Source organism: Tasmannia lanceolata, unplaced genomic scaffold (assembly GCF_043159265.1).
Source record: "Tasmannia lanceolata isolate RefF3 unplaced genomic scaffold, GAP_Taslan_0.1 ptg000018l, whole genome shotgun sequence".
NCBI lineage: Eukaryota > Viridiplantae > Streptophyta > Magnoliopsida > Canellales > Winteraceae > Tasmannia > Tasmannia lanceolata.
Window position 1 is genome coordinate 19,984,486 of NW_027518695.1, and position 21,196 is coordinate 20,005,681.

At 41.8% G+C, this 21,196-nt stretch overlaps 2 protein-coding genes and 1 long non-coding RNA gene across 3 annotated transcripts in view; 1 reads left to right on the forward strand and 2 right to left on the reverse strand.

The window, feature by feature from the left end:
• The window catches only part of LOC143850165 (desmethyl-deoxy-podophyllotoxin synthase-like), a 34,537-nt gene extending 30,764 nt beyond the window's left edge, over positions 1–3,773 (reverse strand). Inside the window, exons 1-2 of the mRNA XM_077359444.1 lie at positions 3,766–3,773; positions 3,185–3,410 (exon numbers count right to left, since the gene is read on the reverse strand). Of these exons, the coding sequence (XP_077215559.1) occupies positions 3,185–3,410; positions 3,766–3,773 (234 nt within the window). The remainder of the gene's footprint in view (positions 1–3,184; positions 3,411–3,765) is intronic.
• Positions 3,774–5,178: 1,405 nt separating this feature from the next.
• On the reverse strand, positions 5,179–8,811 carry LOC143850858 (desmethyl-deoxy-podophyllotoxin synthase-like). The gene is made up of 3 exons (XM_077360129.1): positions 8,225–8,811; positions 6,887–7,318; positions 5,179–5,940 (listed from the first exon to the last, which is right to left on the reverse strand). Exons 1-3 carry the CDS (start codon positions 8,693–8,695, stop codon positions 5,314–5,316), a joined length of 1,530 nt encoding a protein of 509 aa, XP_077216244.1. The 5' UTR covers positions 8,696–8,811; the 3' UTR covers positions 5,179–5,313.
• A 5,624-nt stretch (positions 8,812–14,435) lies between these two features.
• LOC143849397 (uncharacterized) overlaps positions 14,436–21,196 on the forward strand; it is an 81,739-nt gene continuing 74,978 nt past the window's right edge. Inside the window, exon 1 of the long non-coding RNA XR_013235663.1 lies at positions 14,436–14,629. This is a non-coding gene — a long non-coding RNA (uncharacterized LOC143849397). The remainder of the gene's footprint in view (positions 14,630–21,196) is intronic.

A 21,196-nucleotide genomic window follows, 5' to 3' on the forward strand; every position in this document is an offset into this window, starting at 1 on the left:
AAACAAATCTGGATAGTATGTAATTTTGAGATTTTTGCATCAAAATTCAACCAAAACTCAAAATCCGTGGTATTCTCTTAGATCTTATTATTAGACATAATTTTAGACATGTTTTGATGAATTTTAGCTCTAGGTTGTTAGATCTAACAATTTTAATGCATATTTAGCTTAGATTTGTCATTTTAAGCTGATTTTCAAGATAAAACTTAAAATAAACTCAAAATCTACCAACCTTGTGTAAGAAACTTCAAATTCTAGCAGCTTTTGAGTAGCTTTAAACCTCTTCTTGAAGAATTCCAGCAGCTCTTGGACTCTTTTCTTGGATCTCTCCTTGAAAGCTTCTTCTCCTCATTTCTCTCTCTAAAACTCTTTCCCACTCTATAATTCTCTCTCTCTAGAAAGCTCTCTCTCTCTCCCTCTCTAAATAAATAAAGATCTTTAAAATGAGTTCAAAGCTCATATTTATAGAAGATTTAGGGAATGATTTTAGCACTACCACTCGTTGAGAATTTATAATGGTAATTTCACACCCTTTTGAATTAACTAACTTCACTTTGATATTGACACACCCCTATTTTGGCGAATTTTTTAATTTGGAATTTAAATTTTGAGCTCCAAATTTCCCCCGAAAATTTCAATAATTCACACCCCTTGGCTTGGTAAGGACACACCCCAAAAAGTAACCTTGTTTGGCTAAATTCACTCCTATTCTAGAGGATTCCAAATTTGAAATTCCCTCTCAAATTTATGCTCACATGGGGGACTACCAAACTTGTTTCATGGTCCACAAGGTCATCTTAAGGTGTGGTCCATGTGATACCACCCATGGTGGGTGTTCCCTCCTTTGGGAAAATGACAATTCACCTACTCTTTAAAATTGAATTCCAAGCTTTTCCCAAATGTAATTCCAAACCTATCCTCCCCTATTCCAATTCCAAATCCAAGCCTCTATCCTTATTCCCATTCCAAAATCAAAATCCCCTATCCTTGCTCCTAGATCTCAACCCAATTCTTCAACTACATTTGAATTCCAAGCCCTAATCCTTATTAGATCTCAAACCCAAACCAATTTCTAACCCTAATCTCTCATTAATCTTAGCTTGATCCACTCAAATCATCCCCTAATTGAGTTCTAAATATCACTCTAATCACAAACCCCCAATTAAGGATAAAACAAGCCCAATTAAGGTAATCAATATGCAATTTTTTAAAATTGATAAAGGCCTAACATGAAATTGGTTAGGATACACAACCCTGGGGTGGAGAAATCATAAAAGACATTGAACTTGGTGAAGGAATACATGGAATTGAAGGCTTTTGAATATCAAAACTTTGCTAACTACACTCATTTTATTCTCCATTTCCTATCCAATTTTCTTGAAATTTTATAGGAGCCTACTTAGGACCCTAACTTACACTTAAGCAAAGCTTGGGACTCTTGTTCACATATCTAAAGGGTTGTTATTCAAACAAGGTTATTTGGGGTTCAGTCAAAATGGGGTGTTTACAGGTAGCCCTCCACAACCAGAGTAAGTCTGTTTCTATGCAGTAGCTCTTCAGGGTAAGTACGTTTCTACACGGTAGCCCTTAAAATCAGAGTGAGTCCGTTTCTACACGGTTGCTCTTCACGGTAAGTCCGTTTCTACTCGGTAGCCCTCCAAATCAGAGTAAGTCCATTTCTACGCCGTAGCTCTCCAAATCAGGGTAAGTCTGTTTCTACGCATTAACCCTCAAAATCAGGGTAAGTCCGTTTCTAAGCGGTAACCCTCAAATCAGAGTAAGCCCGTTTCAACACGGTAAGACTCCCCAGCATCGACGTAATTCACAAAAATCCGGGTGTGATGCTAGAAGAGCATCTCACTATTGTAAGTATTTGTATCCGTACAAACACTAGTCTTTTGGCCAACCCCTAAGACAAGTCGATCCAAGATGGCAAAGGCATCTCCAAAATCAAAATCCGTTAAAACACGATACTATATCCAATCAAACCACCCATCTAAATCCAAGAGCAAGTGACTATCATTCATCTGCTCTACTCAATCAAATCTCGTGAACGATCCGTCGTATCAATCACCTCGATGCCACGTTGGCATCTCCTTCATCAATGAGCACTGGGTGTCATAACAACATCCCTCGAGGTCCCTTCCCTAGTTAGGCACCAGATCTGACTTCAGATGACCCTCCCAGCTATTAGAAACGACGTTCACCCAAGACTCGTTCTAGCAGCCATATTTTCAAAACTAAAAAACCATCAGCGAGAGATTTCCACTCAAGGACCTAACAACAAGATCCCTCGGCAAAGGCTGCACTCCTATGGACCCGACGTGAGTCTTGCAACCCTGTCGTTAGTCTCCACTGATAAAATTTTGTTGTCTCCTTACTTTGGCATTCAGGTGCCTTGCACCCTCTACCAAAGAGGGGCATCTATAGATATCCAATTGTGTCAAGGCAGAACTAATGATAGGTTGTCACGATGAAGAGTCTCATGACGAGTCCCATAGTCCTATTATTTTCTCTCGATCTCTCTCTAGGTTATTGAAATAGGGAAATACTTCTCGAAAATGATTTTATCTCGGAGATGCAACAAAAGCCCGTTTTTATACGGCACCCACCTTTTACGGCACGCCTAAAGAGCTCGTTTTCACACGACATTTCAACCAATAAGTTAACTTTGAGTAAAAAATATCCGTTTTTATCCAAAAACACTTCACGTCCTGAAAGCTAACGATATTAGACTCGTTGGAATCTCCTCGAAACGAGGAATTCAACTGATCCGACCGCGTGTGATTCGGAGTCCAAACGGAGGAGTTATGGCCCGCCGAAACTCCCCAAAAAACCTCCAAAAAGACAAAAAGTCACATTTTTTGAAATGTTGTCGACCTGACACCATCATGTCATATCAGTGTCAGGTCCAATTTCGCAGAGTGCGAAAATTTTCGCACTCTGCAAAATTCTTGCCCGAACTCCTATATATAGTGGGGGGGGGTATAGAAGTAAAAATCAGAATTCAGAAAAAAAATTTCTCTGAGAGTTTTCTGGTTTTTCTACTTTAGAATTAGGTTTTTAGTTATAGAAATCCTAGTTTTCTGCTTTTCAAACCTTTTCTAAAAGGAAGTTCTGCCCAAAAAACCCTAGTTTCTTTGCTTTAGAAGAGAGAAAGAAGAGAAATTCTCAGGTAGCTCACACTGGGCATCGGCACTCTGCTGAATTTCTGAAGACTTGGAGCGACATCCTTCAAATAGCGCCGTTGTTTTGCCGAAATCCCGGCAAACCCGAAGCCCCTTTGTCCGAATAGCGCCGTTGTTCTGTCGAAATTCCGGCAAACCCGAAGCCCTTCGTCCGAATAGCGCTGTTGTTCTGCCAAAATTCCGGCAAACCCAAAGCCCCTTCGTCCAAATAGCGTTGTTGTTCTGCCGAATTTTCGGAAGACAAAGTTACATCGTCCAATTAGCGCCGTAACGCTGCCGATTTCTGGGAAGACGTCTTCATACTTTTGGTGAAATTACATTTATTTCCCTACTTCTGCACTTCTGTTACAAAATCCAGTGCATGGTAGCTATGGGATTTATGGCTCTTTTTGTGCTAGATCCTGTAACGTAAATCTCTCTCCTCTCTTTGTAAATAGGGCTACGTTCCCTCTCCTTGTCCTGCCATTCTGTCTCCGGTCCTACCATAGACAAAAGAGACAGAGAAGAGAGCCCTGGTGCTCCACGGTGTTGGACAAATGGAGGGAACTATAAACCCAGTGTTTTATTTCCCTTCTACCTTGTCATTTTTCGTTTGTTTTGGTTATTCTAATTGAAGTCAACTGAGAGATCCTCCTGGGATTCGAAACATGCAGTGTACGACTTCAATCCGGATAACGCCAAACCGATTTTTCTTCTTTTCTTTACCATTTTATTTTACACAGGAATTCAGCCTAACCGTAGTAAAAGGGTAAAAAGTAAAGATTTGTGATAAATCTCTCCAAATCTACCAAATCAAGTCAAGATCAGGTTTACCTTGGGCTTGAGGGGTGTCTAACACCTTATCCGAATATAACCATAACCCTTACTCAGATTTCTGTAAGGACCAAGCCTTAACAAACCGAGCAAAATTATGGGTTCTAGGCACCTGACCTACAGTACAACTGCGGTTAGTACTTTTTCAATGACACTCGGATTTCTATATGTGTTTCATTGGAAAGCAGGCATGGATCCTAGGCCCTAACCTAGGTGGCGATTATGAAACTCTCTTTCTTGTGGAATCCGGACTCCGATCCCGGGTTCACAAGAAACGCAGACAAATGAACACTCCCACTCTTTCAAAGAGAGAACCCGAAGTGGTGATCCCGTGCCTCGTGAGATGAAGCGATAGGGCGGGAAAAAACCGGCTCCCACAGAGATATTAAGAGAGAATGAGAGATGTATCATAGAATGTGTTTTCTATACCAGGGCTTCCATGGGGATTTAGCACCAATGCTGATGACAAGGTTCTTTTGATGGAAGAAACTATATGATGAGTGGCGTCCATGCAAGTGTAAGGGCAGCCGCCCTTGATATTTGATCCGACAGATGCCTCTTCAAAAGTGGAAAAAGTGGGCTGCTTTTGGATCAAATATCAAGGGAGGCTGCACGCCTACTCATCATATATCTCAATTTGATGGTTCTTAGTTTGTTTACATACATTCTAATAATTAATTATTGGATCATGGATTTGGCCTGTAGATTAAACTAACTGTTGTAGAAGTAGAAACACTTCGATCAGAAATTGCTGATTTTTATACCATGTAGTATCTTTTAGGGTGTCGGCAGCTTCTGCATTCTCGGTTCATATCTTGCTGTTGTGGGCATAAGTAAATGTTTAATTTAAGCATTTTATAAATGTTATGTAGGTTTGCAAATTATTGCAGTGCGACGAACTACGGACAAGAGAAGCCTAGGTTGTGTTACTGCTACTAATGAGAGAATCATTGATGATGATGGCAAGAAGCAATTCTTACTCCACAATAACAGCTCAATTATATTTCAAACTATACATAAATACATAATTATTGCAAACTATAAATGAATTAAATATAAAAACATTTCTTAAATATATAATTGTGATTTTTAGCATGCATCCACTTTTGTTTCCACTTGCTTTGATTTTTTACAATATGACTCAAAAAATTGAGGGCAACCTCTTATCAGATGAAACTTGCATTGTCCATACTCTATAGTCAATATGGCAAAAGGACATAAGAATCATTTAATGTCTTTAGCACAGGAATTCAAAGTACTTACTCTGTTTTTTTTTTCATAATATTACTATCTTCCTACTAAAATAAACTACTCATGAATCACAAATAATGGGAAAATGAGGGGTTGCAATTAAGTCTAGGCTAGATTTTCTTGTGAGAGTAAGGCTAAAGGCCTCAGTCATGTCCAAATCCTCACCTTTCATCCCATGAGGAAGTTTCCAATCAAAGTAATAGAGGAGGTTGGCAAGGGCTAACTCAGTGGTAGCTAGTCCAAACAACATGCCAGGGCAACCTCTTCTTCCGGCCCCAAATGGAATAAATTCAAAGTGCTGACCCTTGAAATCAATTGAACTATTGGAAAACCTCTCTGGGTAAAACTCTTCAGGGTTCTCCCAGTTTCTTGGATCTCTTCCTATTGCCCATGCATTCACAAGAACCCTTGTCTTCTTGGGTATTTCATATCCGTTGATTTCACATCTCTCAATCGATTCTCTAGGAACTAGCAATGGTAGAGGAGGCCACAATCTCATTGTCTCCTTGATAACTTGTTTTAAGTAGCTCAATTCATCAAATTCACTCTCTGTTATCTTCTCCTTTCCTTTGAGAACCTTTCTTACCTCTGCCTGTGCTTTCTCCATTACACTAGGGTTTCTCATTAGCTCTACCATAGCCCATTCCATGAGAGTTGATGAGGTCTCCGTCCCCGCACCAAACATGTCCTGTAAAGCAAATAAATAGTTAAAATACTGGTTTGTTTGAAATGGCAGTGCTCTGATGCTATAGAAAGAACTAAGTATTTTGACAACTCTCCCTGATTGAGAGATGCCCAAATCTTGTTTTCCATTATAGAGATTTTGCATATGCATAAATATTGGCCAGATTTAGCATATTAGTGAGAGAGGTTTTAGACTGATATTAAGCGATTGTTTAGTTGCCAAACCCTTGAGTGTTTTCTGTTGTTGGTAACATGAGAGATTGGATAGTTTCCAACATCTTGGTGATTTATTGATTTGGTAACTTGCTAAGATTGGAGATCTCGCTATAGTTGGAGATGATCTTTGCAAATAACTTTGCTAATAAAAAACCAAGAATTTTTTAAAATATGATCTCCTATTCATTTTAAAATGTTCCTAACCTCTAGGATTTACATCTTCTACACACTAAAATATTGTAAGAAAATTTAGATATATGTGTAAAATCTCCATACATAGTAGCAAAATGTTCTCTATTTTTACAGTCAACTATAATCCACTTGTATAAGAATTGACTAGACTCAACCCACCTTCGAGTTGACTCGACTCGACTCACTTTCGAGTAGTCTCAAGTAACAAGTTTTTTTGAATTATTGGCTTATCCATGATGGAGGGTCAACAAATGAACACTCGGGAACAATAAGGCCCTGTTCGTTTAAGATGATGCCCTGTTGTTGGAATCACAATTGGCTGTCATCATCTTAGAAGAATAGGGCCTAAGGCCCTATTTGTTTTGGATTTTGCAAACCGATTGTGAGTCCAAAACTGATTATTGGCCTCAAAATTAAATGTAAATTCGAGTCTAATAATCAATTTTGGACTCACAATTGATTCTCAATCCAAAACAAACATAGCTTAAGAAAAGTAGGCATGTCCACCAAGTAATTTTCCTTAAAAAAAAACTAATACATACCAGGATAACAGCTTTTATGCTGTCCATTTCGAGAGGAAATTCAAGGTCTCCATGCTCTTGAAGTCTAAGAAGAACATCTACCAAATCCTCCACTTCATGATCCTCCTGCTTAGTCTTCCTCATCTTATTGTCTTTGTGTTCTTTGATGATATCATTTAGGACCCCATCGAACTTTCGATGAAGCCTCTCTAATCTATACTTTGTTCCCGTAATCACACTGACAAATTTCAAAGATGGGAAAAAATCTGCAACATTGAATCCCCCTGCAAATTCTAGTGATTCCTTCAATGCGGATATGAATCTTTCATGGTCTCCACCCTTGTTTCCAAAGGAAGCCCTCGAAGCTATTTTTTCGCTCAAGGAGAGAAGCATCTTTGAGAGGTTAACTGTAGATTCATTTGCGGAAGAAATTGATTGAATGAGATTTGATACCTGTTGGAACAAATTAGTATGGAGATGCAAATGTAATCATAATACAAAACACAAGGAGAAAATAGAATAAGTATAGAAATAGGAATTAGGCAAGACAAGCCAATTAGGGCCCGTTTGGATACCCACAAGATTTGGATTTGGATTTCTCACATTTGGCAGCTCTTTTTGAGTTGAGATTTGGATTTGGATCATATCCTTAGATTTCCAAATTGGCTACAACAGTGAAAAAACAGTATATGGAAATCCATATATGTGACAAATTTCCTTCACCCTCTTCGCTCCTCGACCTCTTTCCTCCAATAACAAGTACCTCTCTCTCTCTCTCTCTCTCTCTCTCTCTATCTTCCCTTTTTAGTTATTTTTCTCTTTCCCTCATCTTCTTTTTTTGTTTCCTCCATGCATGACCTTTTTCTTCTAGTAAATCCATGTGCATCTCCCCTCATTTGCATTTCTCTTCTTTCTCACGGTTTCCAAAACACAAATCCAAATACAAATAGAAAAATGAGGTATCCAAAACGGCCCTTAAGGTCTTATCTTAAAGACTTATTTTCCTCACTTATGCATGTGGCTTCATGGAAATAAAATCCCAAGGATACAATGCCTACAACTATCGATCAATGACTGCACTCTAAGATCAATAGTGACCTTAGAATCCTAGGCCATTAATTTCTATGATCATTTTTAAAAGAGACCCTATGCCTTCTTTTATACAGAAAATAAAAAGACAAGAAGATACCCTTTCATATGAAAATACTCTTTCATTTAAAGTGTTTTTTGGATAATAAAAAGTACCCTTCCATAAAATAACAAGTATCGTTTAAATCAAAAACATTTTTAATATTCTTACATTCTAAAATATCTAGCCTAAGCCATTCAAAAAAAAAAGAAGGAAATATCTAACATTACCTCCTCCTCCCTCACATGGTGGAAAGATTGGACACGCTTCACACTTAAGAGCTCAAGAATGCAAATCTTTCGAAGTTGTCTCCAGTAGTCTCCGTAGGGAGCGAAGACGATATCTCTTTGATTGTATAAGGAGACTTGTGCAAGGAACAATGGGGGTCGGTTTGAGAAGTTCAAATCATAGGTCTTCATGATTTCTCTAGCAACTTCAGGGGAGGAGATTACAATGGTGGATACTTGGCCTAGCTTGAGGTGCATAAGAGGTCCATGTTTTTTGGCCAAGTTCATAAGAGAGTAGTGAGGAAGTGAGCCTAGCAAGTGGTGAAGGCTACCTATGATGGGGAAATTCCGTGGCCCTGGAGGCAATTTTGGAACTGGGTTTTGGGTTTTTGACCTGTTTCCTACCTTCATCAACATGGAGAGGAAGAGTAGGAAGGCGAAGAGAAGAGGAAAGGAGAGGAAATGGAATTCCATTGATGGAATCAAAGAAACAAGAGTGTGTGGTGGTTTACTTGTTGTAAGAGCTAAGCTATCCCTTCTTTTATCATGTATCGATGTTGAGAATCAAGAGGTGCGATTATTTCTTGAGGTCTATTCTTTGTATGAGTCAGAGTCACGTGAATATATGCAGCCACTCCAACAACCTATCACTAATTATACATAGTATATATTTATATGGGATTTGCCAGGGACCATCCCGGAAGGCATTTCACGGAACAGCTGTAGGATGAGAGTGCAGCCACCTCAGATGAATTAAATGAAGCAGACAAAATCTGAGCCTATGGGCTGCACTCTCATGCAACATCCATTCCGTGAAATGCCTTCTCCGATGGTCCCTAGCAAATCCCTATTTATATTAGTTGTGATATCTGTTGCAGTATATAAGTAAATTATGATTAGGTGACGCCCATTGAGAGAGTTGACCTGAAGACATTTCACACTTGACACCCTATTTTTATAGACAATGTATATCATATGGGATTTGCTAGGCATTTTTTTGTGGAAACCTATCGAAATAAAATATAGTAATATTTTATCCCGTACAGAATTTCAGGATAATATTAAATAATGAATATTAAATCTCATAAAATGGTTAAGTTGACTAATTTCTCAAAAGAGGGGTGAAACGCATCCCAAGGAGTGTTTTAGGACAAAAATGCCCTTGTGTTGGTTTTCCCTCCAAGAAAGCAAGCAACGGAACCCAATGCATTTCACCTAACTTTGACCTTTTCCCACCTCTCCCCCCCCCCCCCCCCCCCCCAACAACAACAGGAACAATTGAGGGGCCCCCAAAATTCCCCTCCTTGGTGAGTTGGTGCCCAAATCCAACCCACTATGACGGTGTACCGTCCAGACCATAGGATGATCCAAGCAGTCCATTTGATAGGCCACATCGTAAATAGGTTGTGTCCCAAAAGATGATCCTAGCCCTCAAATATAAAGAGAAATTGCTTATTGTGGAAACCTCTATACATTGGAGGGTTGTGATCATCCTATGCAAATGATTTTTGGGGCACAAGCCATTAATGTTATGGCCCATCAATGGACGGCTTGGATCATCCTATGGTCTGGATGATACACTTCATTTTAAAAGTATGGGTGGGGCCTAAATTGGGTTAATGTTACTGTACGAACCACACCATAGGATGATCCAAACCATTGACAGCTTGGATCATCCTATGTTGTGGACGGTACGCTTCAATTTGAAAAATATAGGTGGGGCCAATGATTGGGCCTTAATATTACTACACGACCAACTCTATAGGATTATCCAAACCATGGACGGCTTGGATCATCCTATATTGTGGACGGGCCTTAATGTTATTGTACGACCAACTCCATAGGATGATCCAAACCATTCATTTGATGGGCCACAATGTAAATAGGTTGTGCCCCAAATATCATTTCCATAGGATGATCACAACCCTACAATCTATAGAGGTTACATAAGATGTAGTTTCTATTTAGATCGAAGGGCTAGGATCAGCCTATCGAAATGATATTTTGGGACGCAACCTATTTACGTTTATGGCCCATCTAATGGACGGTTTGGATCATCCTATAGTATGGTATGGGTGGGGCCTACGTTGTGCAAAGATGGGCCCACCATTCCACCAACGGTTTCTGTTGGGCCCACCATCTTTGAACAACGTAGGCCCCACTCATACCACACCATAGGATGATCCAAACCGTCCATTAGATAAGCCACAATGCAAATAGGTTGTGCCTAAAAAATTATTTCCACAGGGTGATCTAATGAAATACAAAGCAAATAGTATTGTACGGGTCACACCTGAAGGTCGACCTTTTTACATTCTTCGCAAACATGTGCGAATTTGCCATAATAGGTCGACCTTTATAGCATATGTACAAACACGTGGGAATTTGCCTTGATGTAGGTCGACCTTTTCACCATTTGACCAAACAGGTAGGAAGACCAATTACAGGTCGACCTTTCCACCATTCCGTCAGACAGGTGTAAAACATGTGAAAAGGTATAATTAGTGGTTCCTAGGTATAATTAGTGGTTCCGAGTGTTTAAAATCCAATAAATATAGTCATTCTCACTGTTTATAGTGATTTTGACTGCATAACTATTTCAATACCACAATTTAAACTCTCGGAATGGAACAAGTATTAGGCTATTTAAACTATGTACCATTATAAAATCTAACTGTTTAGACAACTATTTAACCCATTGTTCATACATTCATTGCAACTTTGACATCCACTGAAGTAATATTAGATTGTGTGAAGCAATATTTCTACCTTGGAACTACTTTTTATACCTTGAAACCACTAAATACTAGTAAATAGTGGTTCCTAGGTAAAATTAGTGGTTCCTAGGTATAATTAGTAGTTCCTAGGTATAATTAGTGGTTGCGAGTGTTTAAAATCCAATAAATACAATCATTCTCACTTTTTATAGTGGTTTTGATTGCATAACTATTTCAATCTCACAATTTAAACTCTCGGAACGGAACAAGTATTAGGCCATCTGAACTATGAACCACTATAAGATCTGACTATTTAGACAACTATTTAGCCCATTGTTCATACATTCATTGCAACTTTGACTTCCACTGAAGTAATATTAGATTGAGAGAAACAATATTTCTACCTTGGAACCACTATTTATACCTTGGAACCATTAAATACTAGTAAATAGTGGTTCCTAGGTAAAAATTAGTGGTTCCTAGGTATAATTAGTGGTTCCTAGGTCTAATTAGTGGTTCCGAGTGTTTAAAATCCAACAAATACAGTTATTTTCACTTTTTATAGTGGTTTTGATTGCATAACTATTTCAATCTTACAATTTAAACTCTCGGAACCGAACAAGTATTAGGCCATCTAAACTATGAACCACGATAAGATTTGACTATTTAGATAACTATTTACCCCATTGTTCATACATTCATTGCAACTTTGACATCAACTGAAGTAATATTAGATTGTGTGAAGCAATATTTCTACCTTGGAACCACTATTTATACCTTGGAACCACTAAATACTGGTAAATAGTGGTTCCTAGGTAAAAGTAGTGGTTCCTAGGTCTAATTAGTGGTTTGAGTATTTAAAATCAAATAAATACAGTCATTCTCACTTTTTATAGTGATTTTGATTGCATAACTATTTCAATCTCACAATTTAAACTCTCAGAACGGAACACGTATTAGGCCATCTAAACTATGAACCACGATAAGATCTGATTGTTTAGACAACTATTTAACCCATTGTTCATAAATTCATTGCAACTTTGACATCCACTGAAGTAATATTAGATTGTCTAAAGCAATATTTCTACTCTGGAACCACTATTTATACTTTGGAACCACTATTTATACCTTGGAACCACTACATGGTTCCAAGGTATATTGTGTGAAGCAATATTTCTACTCTTGAACCACTATCTATACCTCGGAACACCTATTTATACCTCGAAAACCACTATTTATACCTCGGAACCACTACATAGTGGTAAATAGTGGTTCCTATGTATAATTGCTGCTTCTGAGTGTTTAAATACTGGTTCCCAAATATCAACAGTGGTTCCGAGAACAAAATATTGCTTCTACACATTTAAATAATGGTTGTAATTGTATAGACATGAGTTTCATCCTGGTTTACTCTAAATAGAAACATGGAGGGCAATAGAGAGATAGAGAGATTATGACAATACACCATAGCATTGGAAAGAGGATGATGACAATAACAAATGCCTAACACAACCATAACAAATCCCTAACAAGTAAACAAGATGATGACAATACACCATAGCAGTGTAAGGAACATGTTAAATGTATGCAAATGTATCACAGTGGACCTACTTGAGAAGCTTAGGTTTGAAAGGCAAAGAAAAATAAAAGATGCAATAAAATCTACATTTTAGGAGAGGGGAGTTTCACCTCTTTGCAATGGAATTTCGTTTGGGATTTTTACAACAGCCAATGGAGTTTGATTTTGACGTGGGAAGAAGGTAAAAAAGTCAAATTGGTAGGTGAAATGCATTGGGATTTGTTGCTTACTTTCTTGGAGGGAAAGGCAACATAAGGGCATTTTTGTCCTAAAACACTCCTTGGGATGCGTTTCACCCCTTTTTGAGAAATTAGCCAACTCTACTCATTTTTGAGATTTCCAGATAAAAATCACAATTTTTTGAGAATTTTCCCTTAATTTAATCACTTTGAATCGATTGTAAAATACCCTTAGGGCCCGTTTGGGTACCCCTTGGGTTTGGATTTAAGGGTGAATTTGGATTTCCAAAATCCATGGATTTGAAATCAAGAATTTTAAAATTCACAGATTTATAAATAATGCCGTTTGGATAACCATGTGTAGATTTGGATTTCAAATCTAAATTAATTTTTTTTTGTTTGGATGCTCTTTAGATTTGAATTTAAAATCTAACAAAACCAAAAAGCCCTAAAACATTTGATATAGGGGCATTTCAGCCATTTTTCATGAGCCAGGGGTATTCTAGTCATTACCCTACATGGAGGTATTGTGATCATTTTTTATGTCATAAGGGTGTTTTAGTCATTTTCCATGACTCAAGGTATTTGGTTATTTTCGCCTGGTATAGGTGTATTCCGGTCATTTTGCATGACCCGGGGGTATTCTAGTCATTTTACTTAATATGGTGTATTTTTATTATTTCTATCACATGAAGGTATTTTTAGTCATTTTCAGGAGCCATAGGTCATTTTTAATTGATATAGGGGTATTTCGATAATTTTTCATGATCTTGGGGTATTTTAGTCATTTTACCCTATATGAGGTTATTTTGATCATTTTTATGTCATAAGAGTATTTTAGTCATTTTGCATGACTCAGGGGTATTTTGTCATTTTTACCTGGTATAGGGGTATTTCTAGTCATTTTACCTAATATGGCGTATTTTATCATTTTTATCTCATGATGGTATTTTTAGTCATTTTAGTCATTTTTTATGAGCCATAGGTCATTTTTACTTGATCTAGGGGTATTTTAGTAATTTTCTATGATATTGGGGTCTTCTAGTCATTTTACCCTATATGAGGTTATTTTGATCATTTTTATGTCATAAGGGTGTTTTAGTCATTTTGCAATACTCGGGGGTATTTTGTCATTTTTACCTGGTATAGGAGTATTTCGTTCATTTTGCCTGACTTGGGGTTTTTCTAGTCATTTTATCTAATACGATGTATTTTGATCAGTTTTTAATGTCATGTGGGTACTTAAGTCATTTAAACACTTTTTCGTATATTTTGGTCATTTTAACCCCTTACAGGTCAGATTTAGATTTATAAATAACCTCTCGCAAGAAGGATTTATAAATCCGAAATTACACTAATATGAGGAATTTGTAAATCTTGTGGATTTCACTCAAATCCAAATCCAGATGTCATCAAGGCTTGCCAAACGCCGAATTTAGATTTAAAAATCTAAAAATCCAAATTCACCTCCAAATCCAAATCCAAGGGTTATCCAAACGAGCCCCTATTTTTCTCCGGAAATTTGTTCACCTGCAAGGAGCCTTAAATTAGTGAGTTGAATAAAAGCTCGAGGACAATTTTTTTTGAATAGAGTGATGCAGTGCCTGTTATTGTCATTTGGACATATAGGTGGCAAGCATAAATATTTGATCCAGTCTTTGGGATTTTTCCTCTTATATAGGACTGTTTTGTGTAGCTTAGAACTTATCCTTCCGTCAGTGATATTTTTTACCTATTTGATAACTACACCCCTCTGTCACAATCAATGGCTAATATGTGGCCTTTTGACCTCGACGCGTCTCTCTCACTCTCCCAACTCCAAAGACGTGTACTGTATGGCCAACCCATGCGTGGAGTCCTTTTTCCTTTCCTTCCCTCGCTTCAGCCCTCCATCTCCATGAGCTAGAAGAAGAAGCTCAAGTTTTTTGTTCAGGTTTTCTTTCTTCCTCTCTGTTCATCATTTCGATTAGGATTTTTTCCATTGAATCAATCCATGGTAATTAATAAAAACAGAATTTTAGGTTCTTTTAGCATCTACAAACGGAATCAATTAAATTAAAATGGAATTTTATGATTTTTAGCATATACAAACAGACTCTCTCTCTCTCTCTCATTATCAAATAGATTTCTTCTTCTTCTCTCTCTCTCTCTCTCTCTTCGAGTTTTCGTATCTATTTTCTGATTTTCAAGTTAACCGATATTTTAAATTCCTTGACATGTGTTTCTATTTCTGATCTTTCTTTATTTCCATGCTTTTAGTCACAAGATGCATTTCAAACTTGTATCTTTCTATGAATGCATTTTTTAATAAAAGAGTTTTAGATTTCTTTTCTTTTCTTTGAAAAATGTTTTTTTTTTACACAATTTCTCAGCAATTTCTTTCACTTAATTCCCATCAAGGATTAGGGTTTTAGTCGGGGAATTTGACGATGGTTCAGACAATTGAGCTTCTAAATTTGATGTTGAGGTATAATTCTCTCCTCCCACCCACCCTACCCCTTTCTCACCACTTAGAGATACTAATTTATCATAAAAAATAATTCCTGATGGGGTGTGAAAACACCAGCCTCTCACAGGCTGCCACCTGTCCCAGAGTAGGTGAGACTCAGCCTCTCACAGGCTGCCACCTGTCCCAGAGTAGGTGAGACTCAGCCTCTCACAGGCTGCCACCTGTTCAGAGTAGGTGAGATCCAGCCTCTCACAGGCTGCCACCTGTCCCAAAGTAGGTGAGACCCAGCCTCTCACAGGCTGCCACCTGTCCCAGAGTAGGTGAGACTCAGCCTCTCACAGGCTGCCACCTGTTCAGAGTAGGTGAGATCCAGCCTCTCACAGGCCGCCACCTGTCCTGGACACCTGTCCAGGACACCTCAACAGATTTTCCCTATAAATAGGGGACTAAAGCTCAGACTGATAGGTAATGCGAAAATCCCTTCTCTCCCTAAACTCTTAAGACATCTCCCCTTCACTCCTGCTCATACTGACTTGAGTGTCGAAGGGCCTGTCCGGAGTAAAACCCGGTCTGGTCTTCTGACCTCGCTTGCCTTGTGCAGGACTAAGCACTCACCGCAGGACTCATACTCAACCTCCCTCGTCGCTCGCTCTCAGCTCTTACGCCACTGCTGTACCTGTTACCGATTTTTGGTCTAACAGATTGGCGCCATCCGTGGGACCAAGAACTAAAAGCTGTTCTTACATCTCACTTACAAAATGGCAGGGCGCAAGAGTGCGCGATTAGCTTCTGCGCAGAACGACCAAGCCGCGCTACCTCGCAGGACCCGGAGTGGTCGAATCGCCTCGATGGTAGTGGCAGCTTCTGCCGACCAAAGCCTTTCTCGCTCGGAGCATCACAATCCCGTGCCCACCTCGGAGCAAGTCCAAGCCCTCTTCCAGCAGATGACGGCTCTTGTTGGTCAGTACCAACAACTACTTCAAGCACCCCCTCCACCTCTTCCAGAGGCCCCGCGATCTGCCCAAGGAGTCCACAGGGGAGAGTCATCACGTCACGGGGAGGGCAGAACTCATCACTCCGCTAGACAAGTTTATCGCCCCATAGTGAGGCACGCCCAGACAGAACCTCATCACCGCGAAAGATCGCGGTCTCGCTCCACGCAGAGGCGCCGGCCTCACGAAGATCGTTTGCCACCGGCAAAATCTCGACCTCGTCGTAGGAGTCCGGAAAGTCAGTCCGGTTCTGCGGCAAGCCCATTTGTGGGAAGAATCAGGTCCCCAGACCGCAGAACGGATCCGCTGCTACAGAGAATGGAGGAGATGAACCACCGGATAGAGGAATTGGCGAAGGATCAGAGCCGGCCCGCCTCTAGAGCGTTCTCAAGCAGAACGCCATTCACTAAGGATGTCCTGAGTGCTCCAGCACCCAGAGGATTTAAGATGCCTGCCGTCCCTCAGTACGACGGCACTACCGATCCCGTGGATCATCTGGAAACATTTAGAACAATGATGCTCCTCCACGGCGCCTCCGACGGCTTCATCTGCAGAGCCTTCCCAACGACGCTCACTGGCGCGGCAAGAGACTGGTACTCCAGGATCAAACCAAACTCCATCAACAATTTCGACGATTTTGGAGAGGACCTCGTCCGCCACTTCATGAGCAGCCGCAGGCCAAAGAAAACAACAGCCTCCCTGATGGCCTTGCGACAGGAAGACAATGAGCCCCTGAAGGTGTTCGTCCGCCGCTTCAACAGGGAGGCACTACAGGTGCCCAATTTAGATCCCTCAGCGGCTATGAACGCACTCCTCACCGGTGCAAGATCTGATGATTTCCGTCGAGCGGTGGCTCGGCAAAATCCGCACTCACTGGCGGATCTCATGGCCGGGGCAGAAGAGTACATAACAGTGGAAGAAACACTGGCAGCTCTTAATTCAAACCGGAGGATAACCTCTGAAGAGAAGAATCTGCCTAAACAGCGTAGGGAGGATAAACCTCCCAGGAAAGAGAAGTCTCCACCCCCTCAGAGAAGAGAAGAGAACTTCACACCTCTCAATACCTCTAGAAAGCACATACTGGCAGCGATCAGTGAGGAGGAGTTTGTGAAGTGGCCGCCCAGAATGATCTCCAAAGGAAACAGAAGAGATCCTTCAAAGTACTGTCGGTTCCACAAGGACCACGGCCATGACACAGAGGATTGCTGGCAGCTCAAGGGAGAAATTGAGCAGCTGATCAGCCGGGGTTATTTGAAAAAATACATCCAGAATGACGGCCGCACCCAAGGGCGCAAAGGAAAGAGTCCCCAGGGCCGTAGCCCTCGAAGATCACCGCAGCCCCCTCCTCAGGATAAGACTTCTCAGGTCACCGACGCGCAGCCTGAGGCACCCCGATCTCAACCAAGGGGGGTTATCAATACAATCATGGGCGGACCAGCCGCCGGGGGCACCTCCTCTGCTGCTCGAAAAGCATATGCACGGCAAGTTAACGCCGTTCACACAACCAGCAAAAAGTCAAGAACGGAGAATGAGATCTCCTTCTCAGACGCAGATCTGGACAGCCTTATTTTGCCCCACGACGATGCATTGGTGTTAACCATGCTCGTTGCCAACTGGGAGGTAAAGAAAATTCTTGTGGACAACGGGAGCTCAGCGGATATTCTATACTACCATGCCTTCGAGAAAATGATGATAGGCGACGACCGTCTAAGGCCGGCGAACTCAGATTTGTTCGGCTTCTCTGGAGAGGTCGTGAAAGTAGTGGGGCAGATTGAGCTCCCCGTTCTTGTCGGAGACCCACCTCGTCAAGCATTCGCCATGGTTAACTTCCTGGTAGTGAAGGCCACCTCGGTCTATAATGCTATCTTGGGACGGCCTGGCCAGAATCTGATCCGAGCAGTCGCCTCAGCCTACCACCAAAAAATGAAATTCATAACCCCTAATGGTGTGGGGGAAGTTCGCGGAGATCAGCCTCAATCAAGGGAGTGCTATGCAATGGCACTGAAAGGTAAAAACGCAGTGGAATCACTGCCAATCGAACTGCTTGATGTAAGGGACGAACTCAGGGGTACTCAACCCGCTAAGGACCTACTCTCCATCCCACTGTGCCCGGAGGACGGTGAGAAAGTCGCTCTGATCGGTTCCTCCCTTAGTAGTAGCATTCAACATCAACTCACCGAGTTTCTCCAGGGCAATGCAGATGTCTTTGCATGGGTTCCTGCCGATATGCCCGGCATCGATCCAGAGATCAGCACTCATAGGCTTGGTGTCGATTCAACCTGCAGACCGGTGAAACAGAAAAGGAGACACTTTGCTTTTGAAAGGCGACAGGCAATAAAAGAAGAAGTGGAGAGGCTTCTGAAGGCTGACTTCATTCGCGAGATTCGATATCCGGACTGGCTAGCAAATGTAGTCCTAGTCAAGAAGACTAATGGAAAGTGGAGAACCTGCGTCGATTTTACTGATCTGAATAAGGCTTGTCCCAAGGACAGTTACCCGCTCCCGAAGATCGATCAGCTCATCGACGCCACAGCGGGTCATGAACTGTTGAGCTTCATGGACGCCTTCTCCGGATATAACCAGATCAGGATGTACGAATCGGATATACCAAAGACCTCATTCGTCACAGATCAAGGGACTTATTGCTACCGAGTCATGCCCTTCGGCCTCAAAAACGCCGGAGCTACTTATCAAAGGCTGGTGAACAGACTTTTTCAGAACCAGATCGGCCGAAATATGGAAGTGTATGTGGATGATATGCTGGTCAAAAGTCGAAGCGCACAGGACCACGTGTCTGATCTCAGAGAAACATTTCAGGTCCTCAAGAAGCACAACATGAAACTCAACCCCACCAAGTGCACCTTTGGTGTCAGTTCGGGGAAGTTCTTGGGATTCATGGTGAGTCAGCGAGGGATAGAAGCAAATCCCGAGAAGATCAGAGCTGTGGTAGAGCTTACCGCCCCAAGAACCATCAGAGAAGTTCAGCGGCTCACGGGAATGATAGCGGCGCTGGGTCGCTTCATCTCCAAATCGGCGGAGAGATGCCTGCCTTTTTTCAGTGCGGTTAAGGGCCTCAAAACTGCGCCCTGGACGGAAGAATGCCAGATTGCCTTCGACGAGCTGAAAAGGTATCTGTCCTCCCCGCCATTATTAACAAAGCCGGAGCCAGGTGAGGAATTATTTCTATATCTCTCCGTTAGCTCCACGGCACTGGCAGCTGTCCTCGTCCGCGAGGAGCACCGCCAGCAAAAACCAATCTATTATGTCAGCAAGGTTCTTCACGACGCAGAAACAAGGTACCAGCGGGTCGAGAAATTGGCTTACGCGCTGGTAATGGCTGCAAGAAAATTAAGACCGTACTTTCAAGCTCATACTGTAAAGGTCTTGACTGACCAGCCGCTCCGGCAAGTACTCCATCGACCAGATATCTCCGGACGACTTGTGAAATGGGCCGTAGAGCTGAGCGAGTTCGACATCCAGTACGCTCCAAGGCCAGCCATCAAGGCCCAAGTACTGGCAGATTTCGTAGCGGAGTGCACCATCCCCCAGCAAGTCGCCGACCCTGAAACGGTACAACTCCCAGTTGCAGAGAAAGCGGTTCCTGACGAATGCATAGCAGAAACTCAGACAGAAATCTTGCAACCCCTGGCAGAGCAGGACTCCATGACCAGCACACCAACTTGGGAAGTATATGTCGACGGTTCTTCAAATAAAAACGGCTGTGGAGCAGGCCTCATCCTCACTGGGCCTGAGGAGTTCACTGCGGATTATGCTCTGAGATTCGGATTCCGTGCGTCCAACAATGAGGCAGAATATGAAGCCCTCCTTGCCGGAATGAACCTAGCAATTCAGACCGGCGCCCGGAAATTAAAAGCATACTGCGACTCACAGCTGGTAGCAAATCAGATCCAAGGGGTCTACGAAGCCCGAGATGAGCGTATGGTTAAGTATCTTGCTAAGGTTCATCAACTCTCCAGCCGGTTTGCCAGTTTCGAGGTCATCAGAATACCGCGGACAGAAAATGCCAAAGCAGATGTACTGTCGAAGCTGGCTGCTTCTGGATACACCACTCTTGGAAGCATACGTATGGAATTTCTACAAAGATCTAGCATCGAAAGGGAAGCCGCAGATATAATGCAGGTGGAGAACGAGCCGTGCTGGATGGATGAGATCATTCATTACTTACGGGACGCGAAACTTCCCGAAGATAAGAAGGAAGCCCGTAAGGTGATACAGAGAGCCGCCCGATTCTCCCTCAGCGGTGACATTTTGTATAAAAGGTCCTACACTCTCCCGTACCTGAAGTGTCTGGGACCAAGTAACGCCGCGTACGCATTGCAAGAGACTCATGAAGGAATCTGCGGAGAACATCTGGGGGGCAAAGCCCTGGCGATCAAGGTACTCCTCAGAGGATTGTATTGGCCCACCATACGACAAGACGCGCTGAATTTGGTTAAAAAGTGCGAGAGGTGCCAGAAATTCTCCCCCACCATCCACCAGCCCGCTGTGGCGATGGCCCCAATTATCAGTCCACTCCCTTTTGCAGTATGGGGGATGGACATTCTTGGTCCTTTTCCACCGGCTTCCGGAAAGCGCATATTCGTAGTAGTGGCAATCGACTACTTCACCAAGTGGGTGGAGGCAGAACCTCTAGCCCAGATCACTGAGCAGAATATACAGAATTTCTTCTGGAAGGCAGTGGTCTGCAGATTTGGGATTCCCCGTGCCTTAATCACAGATAACGGCAAACAGTTCGACTGCCGGAACTTTCGGAAGTTCTGCTCTGACCTAAAGATTGAACAGAGATTCACTTCGGTTGCTCACCCCCAGACCAATGGGCAAACAGAAGTAACCAATAGGATCTTGCTTCAAGGGATAAAGAAAAGGCTGGATGAAAAGGCTGGCCGATGGGCAGATGAGCTCTACCATGTTCTGTGGGCTTACCGCACCACTCCTCGCACGACGACTGGTGAATCACCATTCAACCTCTCTTTTGGAACTGAAGCCGTGATACCTGTTGATATAGGCACCCCATCTCCCAGAGTCATCAGTTTCCATG